The sequence below is a fragment of the Psammomys obesus genome, unplaced genomic scaffold, assembly GCF_907164565.1.
Source record: "Psammomys obesus unplaced genomic scaffold, mPsaObe1.curated_primary_1811, whole genome shotgun sequence".
Lineage (NCBI taxonomy): Eukaryota > Metazoa > Chordata > Mammalia > Rodentia > Muridae > Psammomys > Psammomys obesus.
Window position 1 is genome coordinate 3767210 of NW_026587032.1, and position 14834 is coordinate 3782043.

The following is a 14834-nucleotide window of genomic DNA, read 5'->3' on the forward strand; positions in this document are numbered from 1 at the left end:
GTGCCACGTCAGGGTGGGTCTGCGCACATCCAGATCTGTCATTCGAATGGAGCTCTTCCAACTGAGCTCATCTCGGTCCCTGTCGCTTTTTCCTGGAGTGCCCTGGCTAGTCTGGGATCCTTTGGGCACTTCAGAGTTAGAAGGAAAGAGAAGTATTTTTGTCTAACTTTCCCACATGTTAAAGCTGTGCAAAGCATCTTAAAAAAAAAAAAAGACTTATAAAAATATAATGGGGTCAGTCCCCCAAACTTCCCATGTTATAATATATGAAATGTCAAAATATAATGAGTGGACTTTCTAAATATCACCATCTCTTCTTTCCTGCAAACAGGATGTGCAGCAGCATTGGCGCCATCGTTTTCACCCTCTCATCTCTTTTAACTTCACCCCTGCCTGGCAATTGGGACCTGTTTCATCCCTGCTCACCTTCCCCATAATGCACCTACTTGCAGTTAAAAAAAAATAGACATTTGGAAAAAAGTTCCTGGGTTTACACTCAGTCTCTCCCCATATTATTTCTCGAGATTATTACTTTTTTTTTTTTAAACAATAAAAAAGATTGCATATTGGTAATACAATGAGAAGACCATGGCGGCCATTGGGCTGGCATTGAGTTGGGCCAGCTTTAAAGCAGAGAAGCGAGAGGAGCAAGCTTGGTGCCCAGTGGGATTTCCTGGATTCTCCATCCTCGGGCTTCTGCAATGGTCCTCCTCTGTGGTCACTTTCTGCTGGTGGTCCACCTTTATCTATCTCCACAACCCATGCCCGTGTCACGTGACCCTCTCAAAGCAGAGGCGGAATGGCTTTTTTTGGCATGTGTCCATAGGGGTCAGTTTGAAGATAGACATGGCATTTATAAGGGCGCGATGGGGCCGCGTACCACAGCAAGCTGATTTGTGACCATTTCTACTCTGGGAAAATTTGTCCATCACTTTGGGGACTTTAAAAGTTTAAGCAGTTACTAGGCTGATTTAAGGGATATATCGTTTGCTCTTGTAGGTTTTGCATTAATGTTAAGCATGGTTATATGTCATATATTACACTGCTTTCCTGCTCTGGGGCAGGCAGCACTGACCTCCAAACAGGAAACTTCCCGTTCAACCCAATGGACTTGAATTTTGAAAGCTGTGATTTCCCAACCCCCTCCCCAACCCCCACCCTACCCCCTCATGGTCCTCAGTTGCTGTATTTGAAAAGGCCCTCCCACCTCATGCCCTCAGAGGCTAGGTGGATATTGCCATACCCTGGAAGCAGCCACCCCTGCGGTTTCTATTGCACTTGATGGAGGGAAATGGGTGTGAGTTCTCCTTCTCCCTCCTCCCCTGGTTCCCAGCCTCTGTGCTCCTCCCACCACCCTCTCCCAAGCCCCCCACCCCACCCCAGAGCCTTCACTTGTTGTGGACGTCCTCTCTTCGGACAATCTTGTAGATGATCCAGTAGAACATGTTGAAGATGAGGAAGGCCATGGGGAAACCAATGCGTGATATCTTGTCGATCTTCTTGGCTCTCTGGATGAAGAGTTTCCGCATCTCCTCTGGGGACTTGGATGGTGCAGGAGGGGGGTTGGTGGTGTTGTTATTGTTGGCGCCCTTGACAGAGATGCCATCCTTGGCCTGCAGACAGGCTGGGCCCATCCCATAGGCAGAGAAGTTGAAACGGCCTTCTCCACCCTCATCATCCTGAAACAGATTCAGCATGGGGCTCTACTTAAAATAAGACAAGGGCTGGGCACCCTCCCTGCAAGGCACTCCCCTGGGGGGCCAGGCCATGCCATCTGATTCTCCCTGTCTCTCAGGCTTTGTGTCCCCAGTTTCTGGAGGCAGTCTGGCTGGCTGGGGAGTTCGGCCTTATAGAGGGGCGCCACTCACATACTGAAACAGAAGCAAGCCAGGGGATGGGACTAGTCACAGAGTCTGAGGCCGGAGCTCTGTGCCAGGTTGTGTGGGTCTTTGTCATTTACTGACCATGTGACCTCTGACAGGTAACTTCCTTCCTCTTGCCTGAGAATTAGTTCAAGGTTTCTTCTCAAGGCTTTTTGACCTTTAGAGGTTCCATTAAGTAGGTGACCCAAGGCTGGCCTGGGTTTTGATTAGAGTTTCAGAGGATGGTTTGGAGACATCCCCTGCTTTGCCTCTGTTGCATCCTTCCCATCTTCCCCACCCCCTGATGGCCTGGGAAGGAGCAGAGAGCTCCTGGCTTTCCTGTGGTACAAGCCAGGGAAGCCATGGCTTCTTCCTGCCTCTTGTTCCCACACCATCACTTCCAACAGTCTTCTGATTCCCGTAAGCTTGTCAAAGGCTCTTTGTCATTTGGCTCCAACTTACCTTTCCAGCCCCAGCCCACATCCCATGTGATCTACATCCCTGCCTGCCAGATTTTTCAGACTTCACCTTTGTAAAATGCTTGAGGCCCAAGCCTAGTGGTTTAACCCTTTCCCTGTCAGCCCTGTCTTGCCCTGGTCAGTCCCCTTCACCTGTGATTCCACAATGGGACTGAAAGACCAGGGTGTGTGTATGTGTGTGGCATGTATGTGTGCTCACATGTGAGCAAATATGCAGGTCAGAGGTTGATGCCAAGTATCTTCCTAGTTCTTTGTCTTTTTTTTTTTTTTAAAGATTTATTTATTTACTATGTATACAGTATTCTGCCTGCATGTATGCTTGCACACCAGAAAAGGGCACCAGATCTCATTATAGATGGTTGTGAGCCACCATGCGGTTGCTGGGAATTGAACTCAGGACCTATTGGAAGAACAACCAGTGCTCTTAACTCTTAACCTCTGAGCCATCTCTCCAGCCCCTAGTTCCTTGTCTTTATTTCTTGAGACAAGGTTTCCCAATTGAACCCAGAGCTCACCAGTTCAGCTAGCCTGACTGGCCAGCTTGCTCGAGGTATTCCGCCTTGAGCTGGGATCACAGAAAGATTATGAAATCTGCTATCACAAAGCAGGTTGATAGGATTCTGGTCCTAACCCTTAAACCACAAGCACATTAGCAGCTGAGCCGCCTCCCCAGGCCAAGGCCAGCTGCAGTTGAGCTAACAGTGTGTGGCGTTGGCAAGGATGACCAGCTAACCTTGCCCTCCTGAACACTGAGGGCTTCCAGGAGAGGAATTCTTTCTTGACTGTTCCCCGAAAGACAGTCCCAACGAGAATAAGAAATGCAGTACAGGATCTGACACTAATCTTTCCATGCCTCTGCCACCATCTGGATAACCTGGACTCTCAGTCTTCCTGCCTCAAATCCCAAATGCTGGGATTACAGATGTGTGCTACCATGCCTGGCTCTACTCGGAACTTTCTGATAGGCTGCCACTGAGCTCAGGATAATTAATTTTTTTCCCAATGCTAAAGAAGGCCTCAGATTCCCTGGAGTGTATCCACCTGTTCCATCTCTCTTCATTCCATTCTCTGTGTGGTATTATTCTTTAGTCACCCTGAAACACTTTCTTATGTTTGAGGATGTCGAGCTTTTCCTTTTTGGTTCTATTCAAAGTTTTTCTCTCGCCTATGCCTTTGCTTCTAAACCTGAGCTTCAGCCTTCCGCTTACCTGACCTCCCTGAGCTTCCAAAGACAGGCAGTGTTCCCTATGAGTGCCCCTGGAGGAAAGCTCCGATCTCACTGGGGTCTAATTCCTTTGCTGACCTCCCCTCTCCTATTAGAGCAGAAGCGCTGAACCTGTGGGTCACGACCCCCGGGGGTTGGTGGTGTCAAATGACCCTTTCACAGGGATCGTCTAAGACCATTGGAAAACACAAATCTTTACAACATGGTTCATAACAGTAGCAAAATTACAGTTACAAAGTAGGAACAAAAAATAATTTTATAGTTGGAGGTCACCACAACATGAGGAACTGCACTAAAGGGTCACAGCATTAGGAAAGCTGAGAACCACTGTGTTAGAGAGTAAGCTTTGTGAGAGCAGCCGTGGCACAGCCTGTCATCCCAGTGTTCAGAAGCAGAAGCAAGAGGCTCAATAGTTCTAGACATTAGCTACACTGATGGAGGCCAGCTTGAAGTGTATGAGGACCTATCCCCCAAGCCCAGCAACACCCCGACTCACAAGACCCCAAATGAAACAAGCACTGAGGTAGAGAACAGAAGCGGTTGTTTTCCTTTTTGTATGGCCTTCATCACCACACAACACAACACAACACAATACCAGTGCCGACAGCGTTGTAATGCATGACACAGACATATAAACGGTCTCTAAACATCTGCAGCTCTAAGTCAGAACTAAGGCATGTGAAACTGAGAGCAACGCTCAATGCTCTAAGAGGAAGGCAGGCTGGAGAGACGGCTTGGTAGTTAAATGCACTGGCTGCTCTTGCAGAGGACCTGGGCTCAGTTCCCTGTACCCTCACACTGGCTCACAACTGTCCCTAACTCCAGTTCTAGAGATTCGGTGCTCCATTTTGGTCTTGTCCTCTGCCACCAGGAACACACATACATACAGACAAAATACTCATAGGTATAAAATAAAATAAACTTTAGGAAAGAATAAAGCAGGTCTAGGCTGATGAGATGGCTCACTGGATAAAGGTGCTTTCTCCTAAGCCTGAACACCTGAGTTTGATCCTCTGGACTCAAATAACAGAAGGAGAACAGATTCTTGCAAGTTGTCCTCTGATCTCCGTATTTCTGTACATGTAGGCATGCATGTGCGCTCGTGAGAGCACGTGCACAAACACAAACACACAGTGCTCAAGGCCAGCCTGGGCTACAAGAGGCTGTCTCAAAAAGCAAACGGAAGGAGAAACTCGGAATGCTTCAGTAAATGAGCAGTGTCTCATGTACATAATAAACCATCCAGAGACCAACAGGAGTTTGTCTACACACAACACTAATCCCCACTCTATATAACGGGCTCTTGTTGGTATGGGAAAGACCACATCAGCTTACCTGGACATTTTTGGAGAGTTATGCTCTACCTTCCTTGTCTGTTTCACACTGGCAGGGAAGAAGGTTTGGGTCCATCTAGCTAGACAGTGGCCCTTTGTATCGTGGAGGAAGGAATGACTGGGAAAGGCTTGCTATTCCTATTCCGACCAGCAGGTGCCAGGAGGTGCACGCTCATCTGCTGGAGATGCTTGGGGAAGGAGCAGGAAATGGGAACAGAGACTGCGCAACTCACCCGAGGGATCTGGGGCTCCTGCTGAGCCGGTGCCCCACAGAGGCTTCCTAATGATCCTTCTAATAAGGCGGGCCAGAGACTTGGAAGGCTGGATGCTTTCTACCCAGCAAACGAGGCAACATTTGAAAGCATGGAAAAACAATGGGGGCTGCTGGGAAGCCTGGCACAGATTATTGGCCGAGAGAAATCCAGGCCAGAGCTAGATCCTCGCCACTCACCACCAGGAGTTCCACCCAAAGCCTGCTTAGACATCTTACTCAAGAGAGGCTTCCGCAGCTCCGATGTGCGGGTCTCCAGTGCAAGCCATATGCAAAGGGGAGGTCGTCCATAGTGTGGGCCCGGGTTATCACCGTTGGTTTCTGAAACTTGGGCCAAGTGTAGAGCCCTTGTGAAGGAGGTCACGTTAATTCAGCTGTGTCCGGGAGGGTGATGAAGTGAGCTGGGACCGTGGGGAGCTGGAGAGTGAGTGCTCTGCCCAAGGGCAGCTCCATTGTGCAGACTGTCTGGGGGCAGCAAGCGTTTCAGGTGAAGCCAGAAGTTTATGGCTCAAGGTGGCTTTCTGTGTACTTTTCTTTCTTAAAGCATGTTTCTTTTACGTGTGTTCTGAATGCCTGCATGTATGTATGTATCTATTGTCCCCTGAGATCAGAAGAAGGCATCAGCTCTCCGACTGGAGTTACCAGTGGTTGTGAGCTGACATCTGAATCCTTAGAATCCAACCCTGTCCTCTGCAAGAGCAGCCTGTGCTGTTAACCACTGAGCCAGCCCCTCCGGCCTGCCTCTCCCTCACTCTTTCTTGCCCCTCTCTCTCTCTCTCTCTCTCTCTCTCTCTTTGTCTATCTGTCCCTCCCTCCCTTTCTTTTTCTATAGCCAAGGCTAGCCTTGATATCTCCCCTGAAACAATGATTTTATTGAGCTTACTTACTTACAGAGCTGGGTCACTCAGAGGAGCATGGGGACTCCAAAGCAGCCTACCGGCAAGTCTTCACCCAGCCTGGACGATGGCTTCTCCAGAGCTGCCTAAGAGGGCCTTTCCCTTCTTCCATTAACCTTTCCCAGCTTTTAACCTTGAACTTCTTTTGACCCCCCCTCCATCACCTTTCAGAGGGCTGGGATTACAATGGAGACCACTGCACCTCATTTTAATCTAGATATTCTAGATTTTTTTTTTTTTTTTAAGAAAAGGTTTTAAGGTAGCTCAAGCCTCCCTTGAACTTCGTATAGCAGAGGATGGCTTTGAACTTCTGATTCTCCAACCTCTATCTCCAAGTGCTGGGATTATGGATATGCGCTCAGGTCTGGATTTATGCAGTGTGAGGCAGGGGACTGGTGTGTGGGGAGCGTCATGAATGCTGGGAGAACAGTCTACCAACAGAGCTACTTCCCCAGTCCTATTTTGTTTGTTTGCTTTTTTTTTGTTTGTTTGTTTTTTGTTTTGTTTTTTGAGACAGGGTCTCATGCTGTAGCCCAGGCTGGCCTTGAACCCCCAATCTTCCTGCCTCTGCTCACCACCCCTGAGTGCTGGGATTGCAAGTGTGCCCTACAATGCCTACAGATGATTACTACTTCAACGGAGAGGTTTGGTGCCTTCAGACAGAGAGGACCCTGCTCTCTGGACTCCCCCACCCCACCCCCAAGGGCATCTTCTGTCTCAGAAGACTGGCAAGTGCTAGACTGCCAAGAGCTAATCGAATCATGTTTAATTAACATACTAACAGGGGCTGTGTGTGTGTAAAATAGTTTTCAGCCTTGACGCTGGTGTGGCAGGGACGAAACGCAAAGCTTCCTTGGAACCCCTGACTTTGTCCTCAGCACAGCCTCTCACCAGCTTACAAGCCAGCCTCCTTTGTAGATGATGGAGAAACTGAGCCCAGAGGCAGGCCAGCTGGAAGTCACATTACAGAAACCAAGCGGCAGGCCTGCCCCAGGCTGCTCTGCGGGTGGACGGAAACTGGTTATCACCACGGGCCTTTGCGTCTTGGTGTCACGTGACAATTCCTACCTCACTGCTCTTGTGGTTTATCAGAGGCGCCTTGTAATCCAGCTAGGTCATTATGCACAGGGGTAAAAAGTGAAGCTTTTCAGGATTCGGTCCCTGCCTCAGCTGTTATCCACGGGGACAGTCCGGTGAAGGGGGGTTCACCGGACTGCTCAGAACGCTTCTGCCTGTCCACCCGCTGCCCTTCCCTAAGCCGCATCCCAGAGGCCTACCTTGTGATGTCGCCGCTTCCTCCTAAATCGAAGCAGTTCCTTGTGTTGGCGAGACACAAAGTTGACGGCGGCGTACTCCAGCAGGGCCGAGAACACGAAGAGCAGGCAGACGGCCATCCAAATGTCGATAGCTTTCACGTAGGACACCTGGAGCGAGGGGGGGAGAACGCACGGGGAGGTGAGAGGAGCTGGAAGATCCCAGAAACAAGCCATTTGTAAGTTTTAACCCGTGCACTGTTTTGAACAGTGTGACGAACTCTTGCATCCGTCCTGCAGATAACATGTCGTTCTTTCCCAAGTGTGTACCCCGTGCGCACACTGCCCTTCTAGCAACCACTTAGCAGCTTTGTGCATTACCAGACTGATTGTGGCCATGTTGGTAATTTAGATACGACAGGAAAAGCTACAAAAAGCTTCGCAGAAATGCAAAGTTCTCAGTTTAATCCAGAAGGAAAAAAAAAAAATCCTTTGCTGACATTGTTAAGCTATACACCAACAACAAATTTTTATTTAAAGAAAAACTTGATCTTATTTTTTATATTACATATATGGGTGTTTTGCCCATGTTGTATGTCTGTGCACCACAAGGATGCAGTTCCTGAAGAGGCCAGAAGATGGCAAAGGTCCCTTAGGACTGGAGTTACAGACAGTTATGAGCTACCTTATAGGTGCTGGGTCCTGTAGAAAAGCAACAGGTGCTCCTAACCACTAAGCCATCTCTCTGGCCCAAGAATAAATTTAAGAGATTATTTTTAAGTGATATGTCTCTGTGTATATTTGCAAGTGAGTGTAGTATCTGCAGAGGTTAGATGAGGTCATCCGATCCTCTGGAGCTGGAGTTACAGACTGTTGTGAGTTGCTCAGAGTGGTGCTGGGAACTAAGCATGGGTCCTCTGCAAGACCAGCAAGCACCCTTAACCACCGAGCAATCTGCCCAACCCCCACAGCAGAACACAAAATTTTTGTCCACAAGGTTATGGCAGGAATGGGAAAAGAAAATGACATTTGGTACCATTTGTCATTTTATGCAATTGACAGAGTCAGAGTACAGTGGAGTGTCCCTAGAGTGTGGACACTGTTGTATTGAATGAGGATGGGGCATTCCCATCGGATGGGATATTTGAATGGATGGAGCAGAGGAGGACAAAAGAAGCACATTGAACGTTGGGAAGGATGCCAGGGAGAAGTGCTCGCAAGAGAAGCAGCAGGAGGACCTTCGGTTTGTGGAATGGAGCATCTTATTCAAGTCTGAGAGGATGTCGGACTAAGCCTTAGCGTGGAGGAAGGCTCTCAGCAAACAGCACTGTCGGGACAGGCGGAAACTGTCCCTGCACAGAGCCGGTGAGTGTGCTGGCAGAAATTGTTACAGTCACATTATCTAGACCTCTGTTGATTAACCCCCAAAGGCTCGTAGCAATCCTGTGGGAATTTATTCAAGAAAAGCAGTTGATGGCTGAGAGATGACTCAGTGGGAAAGAGCACTGGTCACCAAGCGTGATGACTTGAGTTCAAACCCCAGGACCTGTGTGGTGGAAGAAGAGAACAACTCTTCTAAGTTATTTTCTGACCTGCACATATTTTCTGTTGCTGACAAGTGCCCCGTCTCTCGCCCCAGCAAACAAACAAAAACCTAGTAACAACAACCACTACAAACAACAGAAGCAGCTGGATTTTGGAGAGAACAGTAAATTCATAGCAGGGAGCTTGCTACGGGAGGTGGTGGCACACGCCTTTAATCCCAGCACTTGGGAGGCAGAAGGAGGTGGGTCTCTGTGAGTTTGAGGCCAGTCTAGCCTATAGATAGCCAGGGCTACACAGAAAAACCCTGTCTCAAAAAACCAAACCAAACCAACCAACCAACCAACCAACCAACCAACCAACCAACCAACCAACCAACTAAACCACAACAACAATTAAAAACAGTGTCACCTAGATTTGAATGGCATACAGTTCACTTTCAGTTGTACAATTTGAAGGCATTTATAACATCCACAGATGGGATAATCATCTTCACAGGCTTTTTATTTTTATTTTTATTTTTGTGGGGGAGGATGTTCAGAGACAGAGTTTTTCTACGTAGCCTTGTCTGTCCTGGACTTGCTCTGTAGACCAGGCTGGCCTCAAACTCACAGAGATCCACCTGCCTCTGCCTCTTGGGTGCTGGGATTAAAGGCGTGCACCACCATGCCTGGCCATCTTCACAGTTTTGAGTATTTGTTTATGTATATTTCATGTGTGTTAGTGTTTCACCTGCATGTTATGTAAGTGCCTGGATTCCCTGGAACTGGTCGTGAGCTACTATGTGGGTGCTGGGTACTGAACCCAGGTCCTTTGCAAGAGCAGTCAGTAGTCTTAACCACCAAGTAGCCCCCTCTAGCCTCTGATAGACAATTTTAGGAGACTTTTGTTACCATGAGAAAAAAAGCTTGTATTTTTTTTTTTTTTTTTAAATAGCGATCTGCAATGTAGACAAGGCTATCCTGGAGCTCACAAAGACCCTGCATCTGCCTCTCTAATGCTAGGATTAAAGCCATGAGGTAGCACCACTCCTGTTGAAAGATGGTGTCTACTGATTCTCTACTTCCCCAACCCGGAAGATCAAAAAACTTTCTGTTCCTATGGTATCTCTGTTCTGAGCATTCCAGAATTCCGTTCTGGAATCATAGACAGCACGTGTCCTTCCGTGACTGGCTTCTCCCACTTACAGTATTTTTGAGGGTTGTCTTACCGTTCTTTGCCACAGCAGCGGTGTACTTGTGTTTTGTTTTAAAGAGTTATTTTGTTTTTATTTATGTGTATGCGTGTGCATTGTGTGTGAAGACGTACATGTGTGTAGGGCCTGTGGAGACCGGGAGAGGGTGTCAGTTTCCCCCAGAGCTGGAGTTACAGGCGGTTGTGCACTGCCCTTTGTGGGTGCTGCGAACCCAATGCCCATCCTTGGCAAGAGAAGCAAGCGCTTTTAACCACTGAGCCGTCTCTCTGGCCCCAGCAGTTTCTCTTTATGGCTTAGTAATATTCCATTGCATGGGCACACAGCACTGTTTTTCTGTCTGTTATTGGATGGCAGATGTCAATCATTTCTGCCTTTTGGTGGAACGAGGAGTAATTCTGAGAACCAGTGGGAAGAGTGGCTGTGGGCATGCATTTCACTTCCCCTGGGGCTTTGGGTGCCTTGGCTTGTTCTGTTCCTATCCTACCCTGTCCAGACCACAGCAGCCTTGCAAACCAACAGTCAGAAGAGCATGGAAATACCCAGCCATCAGGCAGGCACTGGAGAGGGCAGAGGAGCCAGAGCTGCTTCAAGCTGGTTCCCAGGGCCCTGCCCTCCTCCTTTGACCTTACTAGCTGGCTCCCTTGGAGCTCCTACTTGCAGGCTGCCTTTATTTGACCTGATTTGGAGTAGGCCCAGTGGGAGCAGTTTTCATTTGTATCTTTTTAATCTGGGGGACATTTGTCGAAAACAATGAGTGGCGATTGCTATCAGAGGCACTGAGGCAAAACATCAGGTTAATCAAAAAACTAAAGAGGGCACTGGGGACACGGCTCAGTAGTGGAGCACTTGCCCGGGAAGCTCAAGGGCCTGGGTTCAAGCTTTCGCAGTGTTAAGTGAAAAGTTCGGGAAGGTGAGCTGCATCAGGAGATGCCACAAGCAGGATAATCTGTGAGTGCCCAGGAACAACCCAGGACTCCTGGACAACTCCAACCCTCCCAAAACAAGCAGGAAGTAAAAGCTCAAGCCAAGCTGTCAACTGCCTGGCTGATATTGAAGATACATGTAGCCTAACGGATGCTCTCAAGGGGAGGTGGGGACATTTATAGGATCTTCACAGCCCATAAACATCTCTGTCTGGGTTTTCACATGGCCACCAGGCTCGGGGAACCCAGACTTCAGTGGTTGATATAGCGGAGAAGCCAGGGCTCACGGAACTAGCGTAGACAAAGTTAAGAACAAACGTTGACAACAACTGCAAGTCCTCAGAGGGTGGCATCGGGGTTCCAAAGATCGCACTGTGTTTTATGTAAAATGTGCAATTTATAAGGTGTGCAACTCCCCCAAATCTCCCAAAAAAAAAACCAAAATAACTCTCCCACCATAACAACATGACCCAGTGACAGAGGTGGGTCAAAGAGGGGGCATCTGAGGAAACCATAGCAGTCTTAACAGAGACTTAATTATTTTATTTTTAGTTATGTGTATATGTTATATCTGTGTATGTCTGGGTATGTGCACAAGAGGCCAGAGACACTGGGTCCCTGGGGTTGGCCAGAAGGTTATATTGTGGGAGCTGAGAATTGAGCTCAAGTCCTCTGAAAGAGCAGTGAGTGTTCTTAATCCTTAAGCCATTCCTCTACCCCTTTTATTTTTTTAAGATAGAATATCATATCTGGCCTTGAACTTGATGCACAGTTGAAGATGACTTTGAACTGCTGATGTTATTGTCTCTGTCTCCTAAAGGCATGTGTTTTACTACCATGCTGGGTAGACAAAGATGTTAAGGTAATTACCTTAAATATAATATAAATTATATAAATATAATATACCTTATAATTCCTATAACTGTGTATAGGAAGTTGAGCATGGTGGCACACACCTGTAGTCCCAGAACTAAGGGGGCTTTGGGTGGAGGGTCACCATGTATTTAAGAATAGCCTGAGCTACAGAGTGGACTCTTTCTCAAATAAAACAATAAAAAGAAACTAAAGGAAGATTTGAGAGTATTCTCTCACCAAACAGAACACATTAATACAAAGATGAAAATTATAAGGAAACCAAATGAAAACTCTTGAAAATAGATAATTGAGAAAATAGATAATTTCACTGACAAAGGTGAAGGCAAAGATGTAGTAGAAAGAATCAAAGAATGAGAAGAATTGGCAGCCTTGAGAATCATGAATCTGAGGGGCAGAATGAAGGAAGAAGAGCAGAGCCACAGAGACACGTGGGAAACCTCCAAAACCACCAACACATGATGACCAGACCCTTAGAAAAGACAAAAAGAGGCAGAATATTTGATCATCTACCTGCCCTGAGCCTATCATCTATTTATTAATGATCTATCAATTATCTATAAATATATTAATAACCTATCATTTATCTATATATAGTTGTTCTTTTAAAACTTCTGCTGGGTGCAGAATCCCAGTAATCCCAGCACTTGGAGAGGCAGAGGCAGGCAGATTTCTGTGAGTATGAGGCCAGTCTGGTCTACAAAGTGAGTTCACAGGACAGCCAAAGTTACACAGAGAAACCCTGTCTCGAAAACAAAACAAAACTAAAACAAACAAACAAACAGAACCTTTTTCAACTATCTATCTTCTATCTATCTATCTATCTATCTATCTATCTATCTATCTATCTATCTATCTATCTATCTATCTATCTATCTATCTATGTCTTTCTCTCTGTCTAACTACTACGTGTCTATTTGTTCTAATTTCTTTTTTGTTTTTGTGACAAATGCTCTGTCCAAATGTAAATAGAAAAAGGATTTATTTGACGGACACCTCCAGGTCACATTTCATCACTGAGGGAAATCAGGGGAGAGATTCAGGTTCTCGAAGCAGAAGCCATGGAAGAATGCTGCTTGCTAGCTTGCGCTCTGTGCTCTAGATGGCTCTAGGTTGTATCAAGTTGACAGTTAATGGTAGCTAGGCGTGTATGTATGTATGTATGTATGTATGTATGTATGTATCATCTAGTATATTTACCTTGTCTACATGTATCTTCTATCTATGCTATGTGTCCACTTATGTATCTATTTATGTCTGTCTAGATAAACAAAACAAATGTGGCAAAGTACTAACAACTGGAGAATATAGATGAGGCCGTGCAGTATGTGTTAGATATTCTTTCAGTGTCCCTGTGTTAGAACAGAGGTAATGTGTGGCCCTGAGTGGAAACATGGAAACATCACATGAACAAAGTCTTCTTGCTACTTTGCAAACTGTATGCTCCTTTTTTTCCCCTCCATTTCTTTGAATAAGATGCCATCAACCTAGATATTGCTGCCTAGACAGCAACTTCTGGAAACAATGCCACACGCAGCATGTATGTGCATGGTGATACACTCTGTATGCTCCCCATGTCTCAGGCAAGGATGAGGGGTGATGGAGTCTTCTCCATTCTGGGGTTCAGCACTCCCCGCTGGTGCCACTCACCTTGGGTAGGGAGGCTCGGGAGCCAGAGCTCTGGGTGGTCATGGTGAGCACGGTGGTGATGCCCAGTCCCACACGAGCTGGCGCAGCATCCATGTTGATCCAGAAGGAGATCCAGGACAGGATGACAATGAGCAGGCTGGGGATGTACATCTGGATCAGGTAGTAGCCCATCTGCCGCTCCAGGTGGAACCGGGCCTCAATGCAGGTGAATTTACCTGCAAGGAAGACAGCAAAGGAGGCATGGAACATGCTAGGGTGTAGCAGGGATGCTAGGGTCAGCTTGTCCGGAGTCCCGGTCCACTCCCATGCTGTCTGTGTCCATAGGCAAGTGCCTGAACACAGGTCTGTGCCTCAGTTTCCTCATTTAGGGTGACTAGGTTACACAGTGGGCCATCCACATCCATGGGTTCTGCTTCCATGACTTTAGCCAGATTCAAGTAGAAATTGTTCAGAAGAAGGTCGTCTCCCCTGAACACATACAGACTTTGTGCCTGTCATCACACCCCAGACAACAGGCGCACATCTGTCCCCACAGCATTTGCATGGAGTTAGGCGCTGTCAGTCATCCTGAGATAACACAGGCAGAAGGTTGTGCACAGGTCACATACAAACATCACTCCGCTCCATCATGGGAACGTGGGAACTTGAACATCTTTAGATCTAGGTATCTGAGGGGGTCCCAGAAACAACCTCCAGGGAATACTAAAGGATGACAGAAAAAAAAACCCAAACCTAATACATACTGAATATGGTTACTCTTTAAAAAAAATTACATTATGTATTCATTTGTGTGTGTGTGTGTGTGTGTGTGTGTGTGTGTGTGTGTGTGTTGTATGCACAGTGGGCATGTGTGTACTATGGCCCTTGTGTGGAGGTCAGAAAACAACTTGTAAGAGTGAGTTTATCCTACCATTTGGGTCCTGAAGATTAACCTATGGTTGCCAGGCTTGGTGGCAAGCATCTTTACTCTCTGAGTCCTCTTGCCAGCCCTCATATCGAAACTCTTATGGTTTTTGTAAGGTGAGATGAGATGATGCTTATAAAGAATTATGACAGCGTTCACACATTGTGAATACTCAGTAGCATCATTTTCTTCACCACCATCATCACCACTAGTGTCATCATAATTATCATCATAAACTAACTTCATTATTACTATCATCACCATCGCCATTATCATTTTCAACATCATTATCATAATCGTCATTGGCATCAGCATCATTACCACCTTCATCATCACCACCATCACCATCATTTTAATTATCTTTACCATCATTATCGCTCCATCATCATCATCATCATCATCATCATCATCATCATCATCATCATCA

At 46.8% G+C, this 14834-nt stretch overlaps 1 protein-coding gene across 1 annotated transcript in view; it reads right to left on the reverse strand.

Moving 5' to 3' along the window:
- Positions 1-1388: 1388 nt before the first annotated feature.
- Positions 1389-14834, reverse strand: part of Glra1 (glycine receptor alpha 1) — an 85999-nt gene continuing 72553 nt past the window's right edge. Inside the window, exons 7-9 of the mRNA XM_055602860.1 lie at positions 13504-13718; positions 7345-7491; positions 1389-1679 (exon numbers count right to left, since the gene is read on the reverse strand). Of these exons, the coding sequence (XP_055458835.1) occupies positions 1389-1679; positions 7345-7491; positions 13504-13718 (653 nt within the window). The remainder of the gene's footprint in view (positions 1680-7344; positions 7492-13503; positions 13719-14834) is intronic.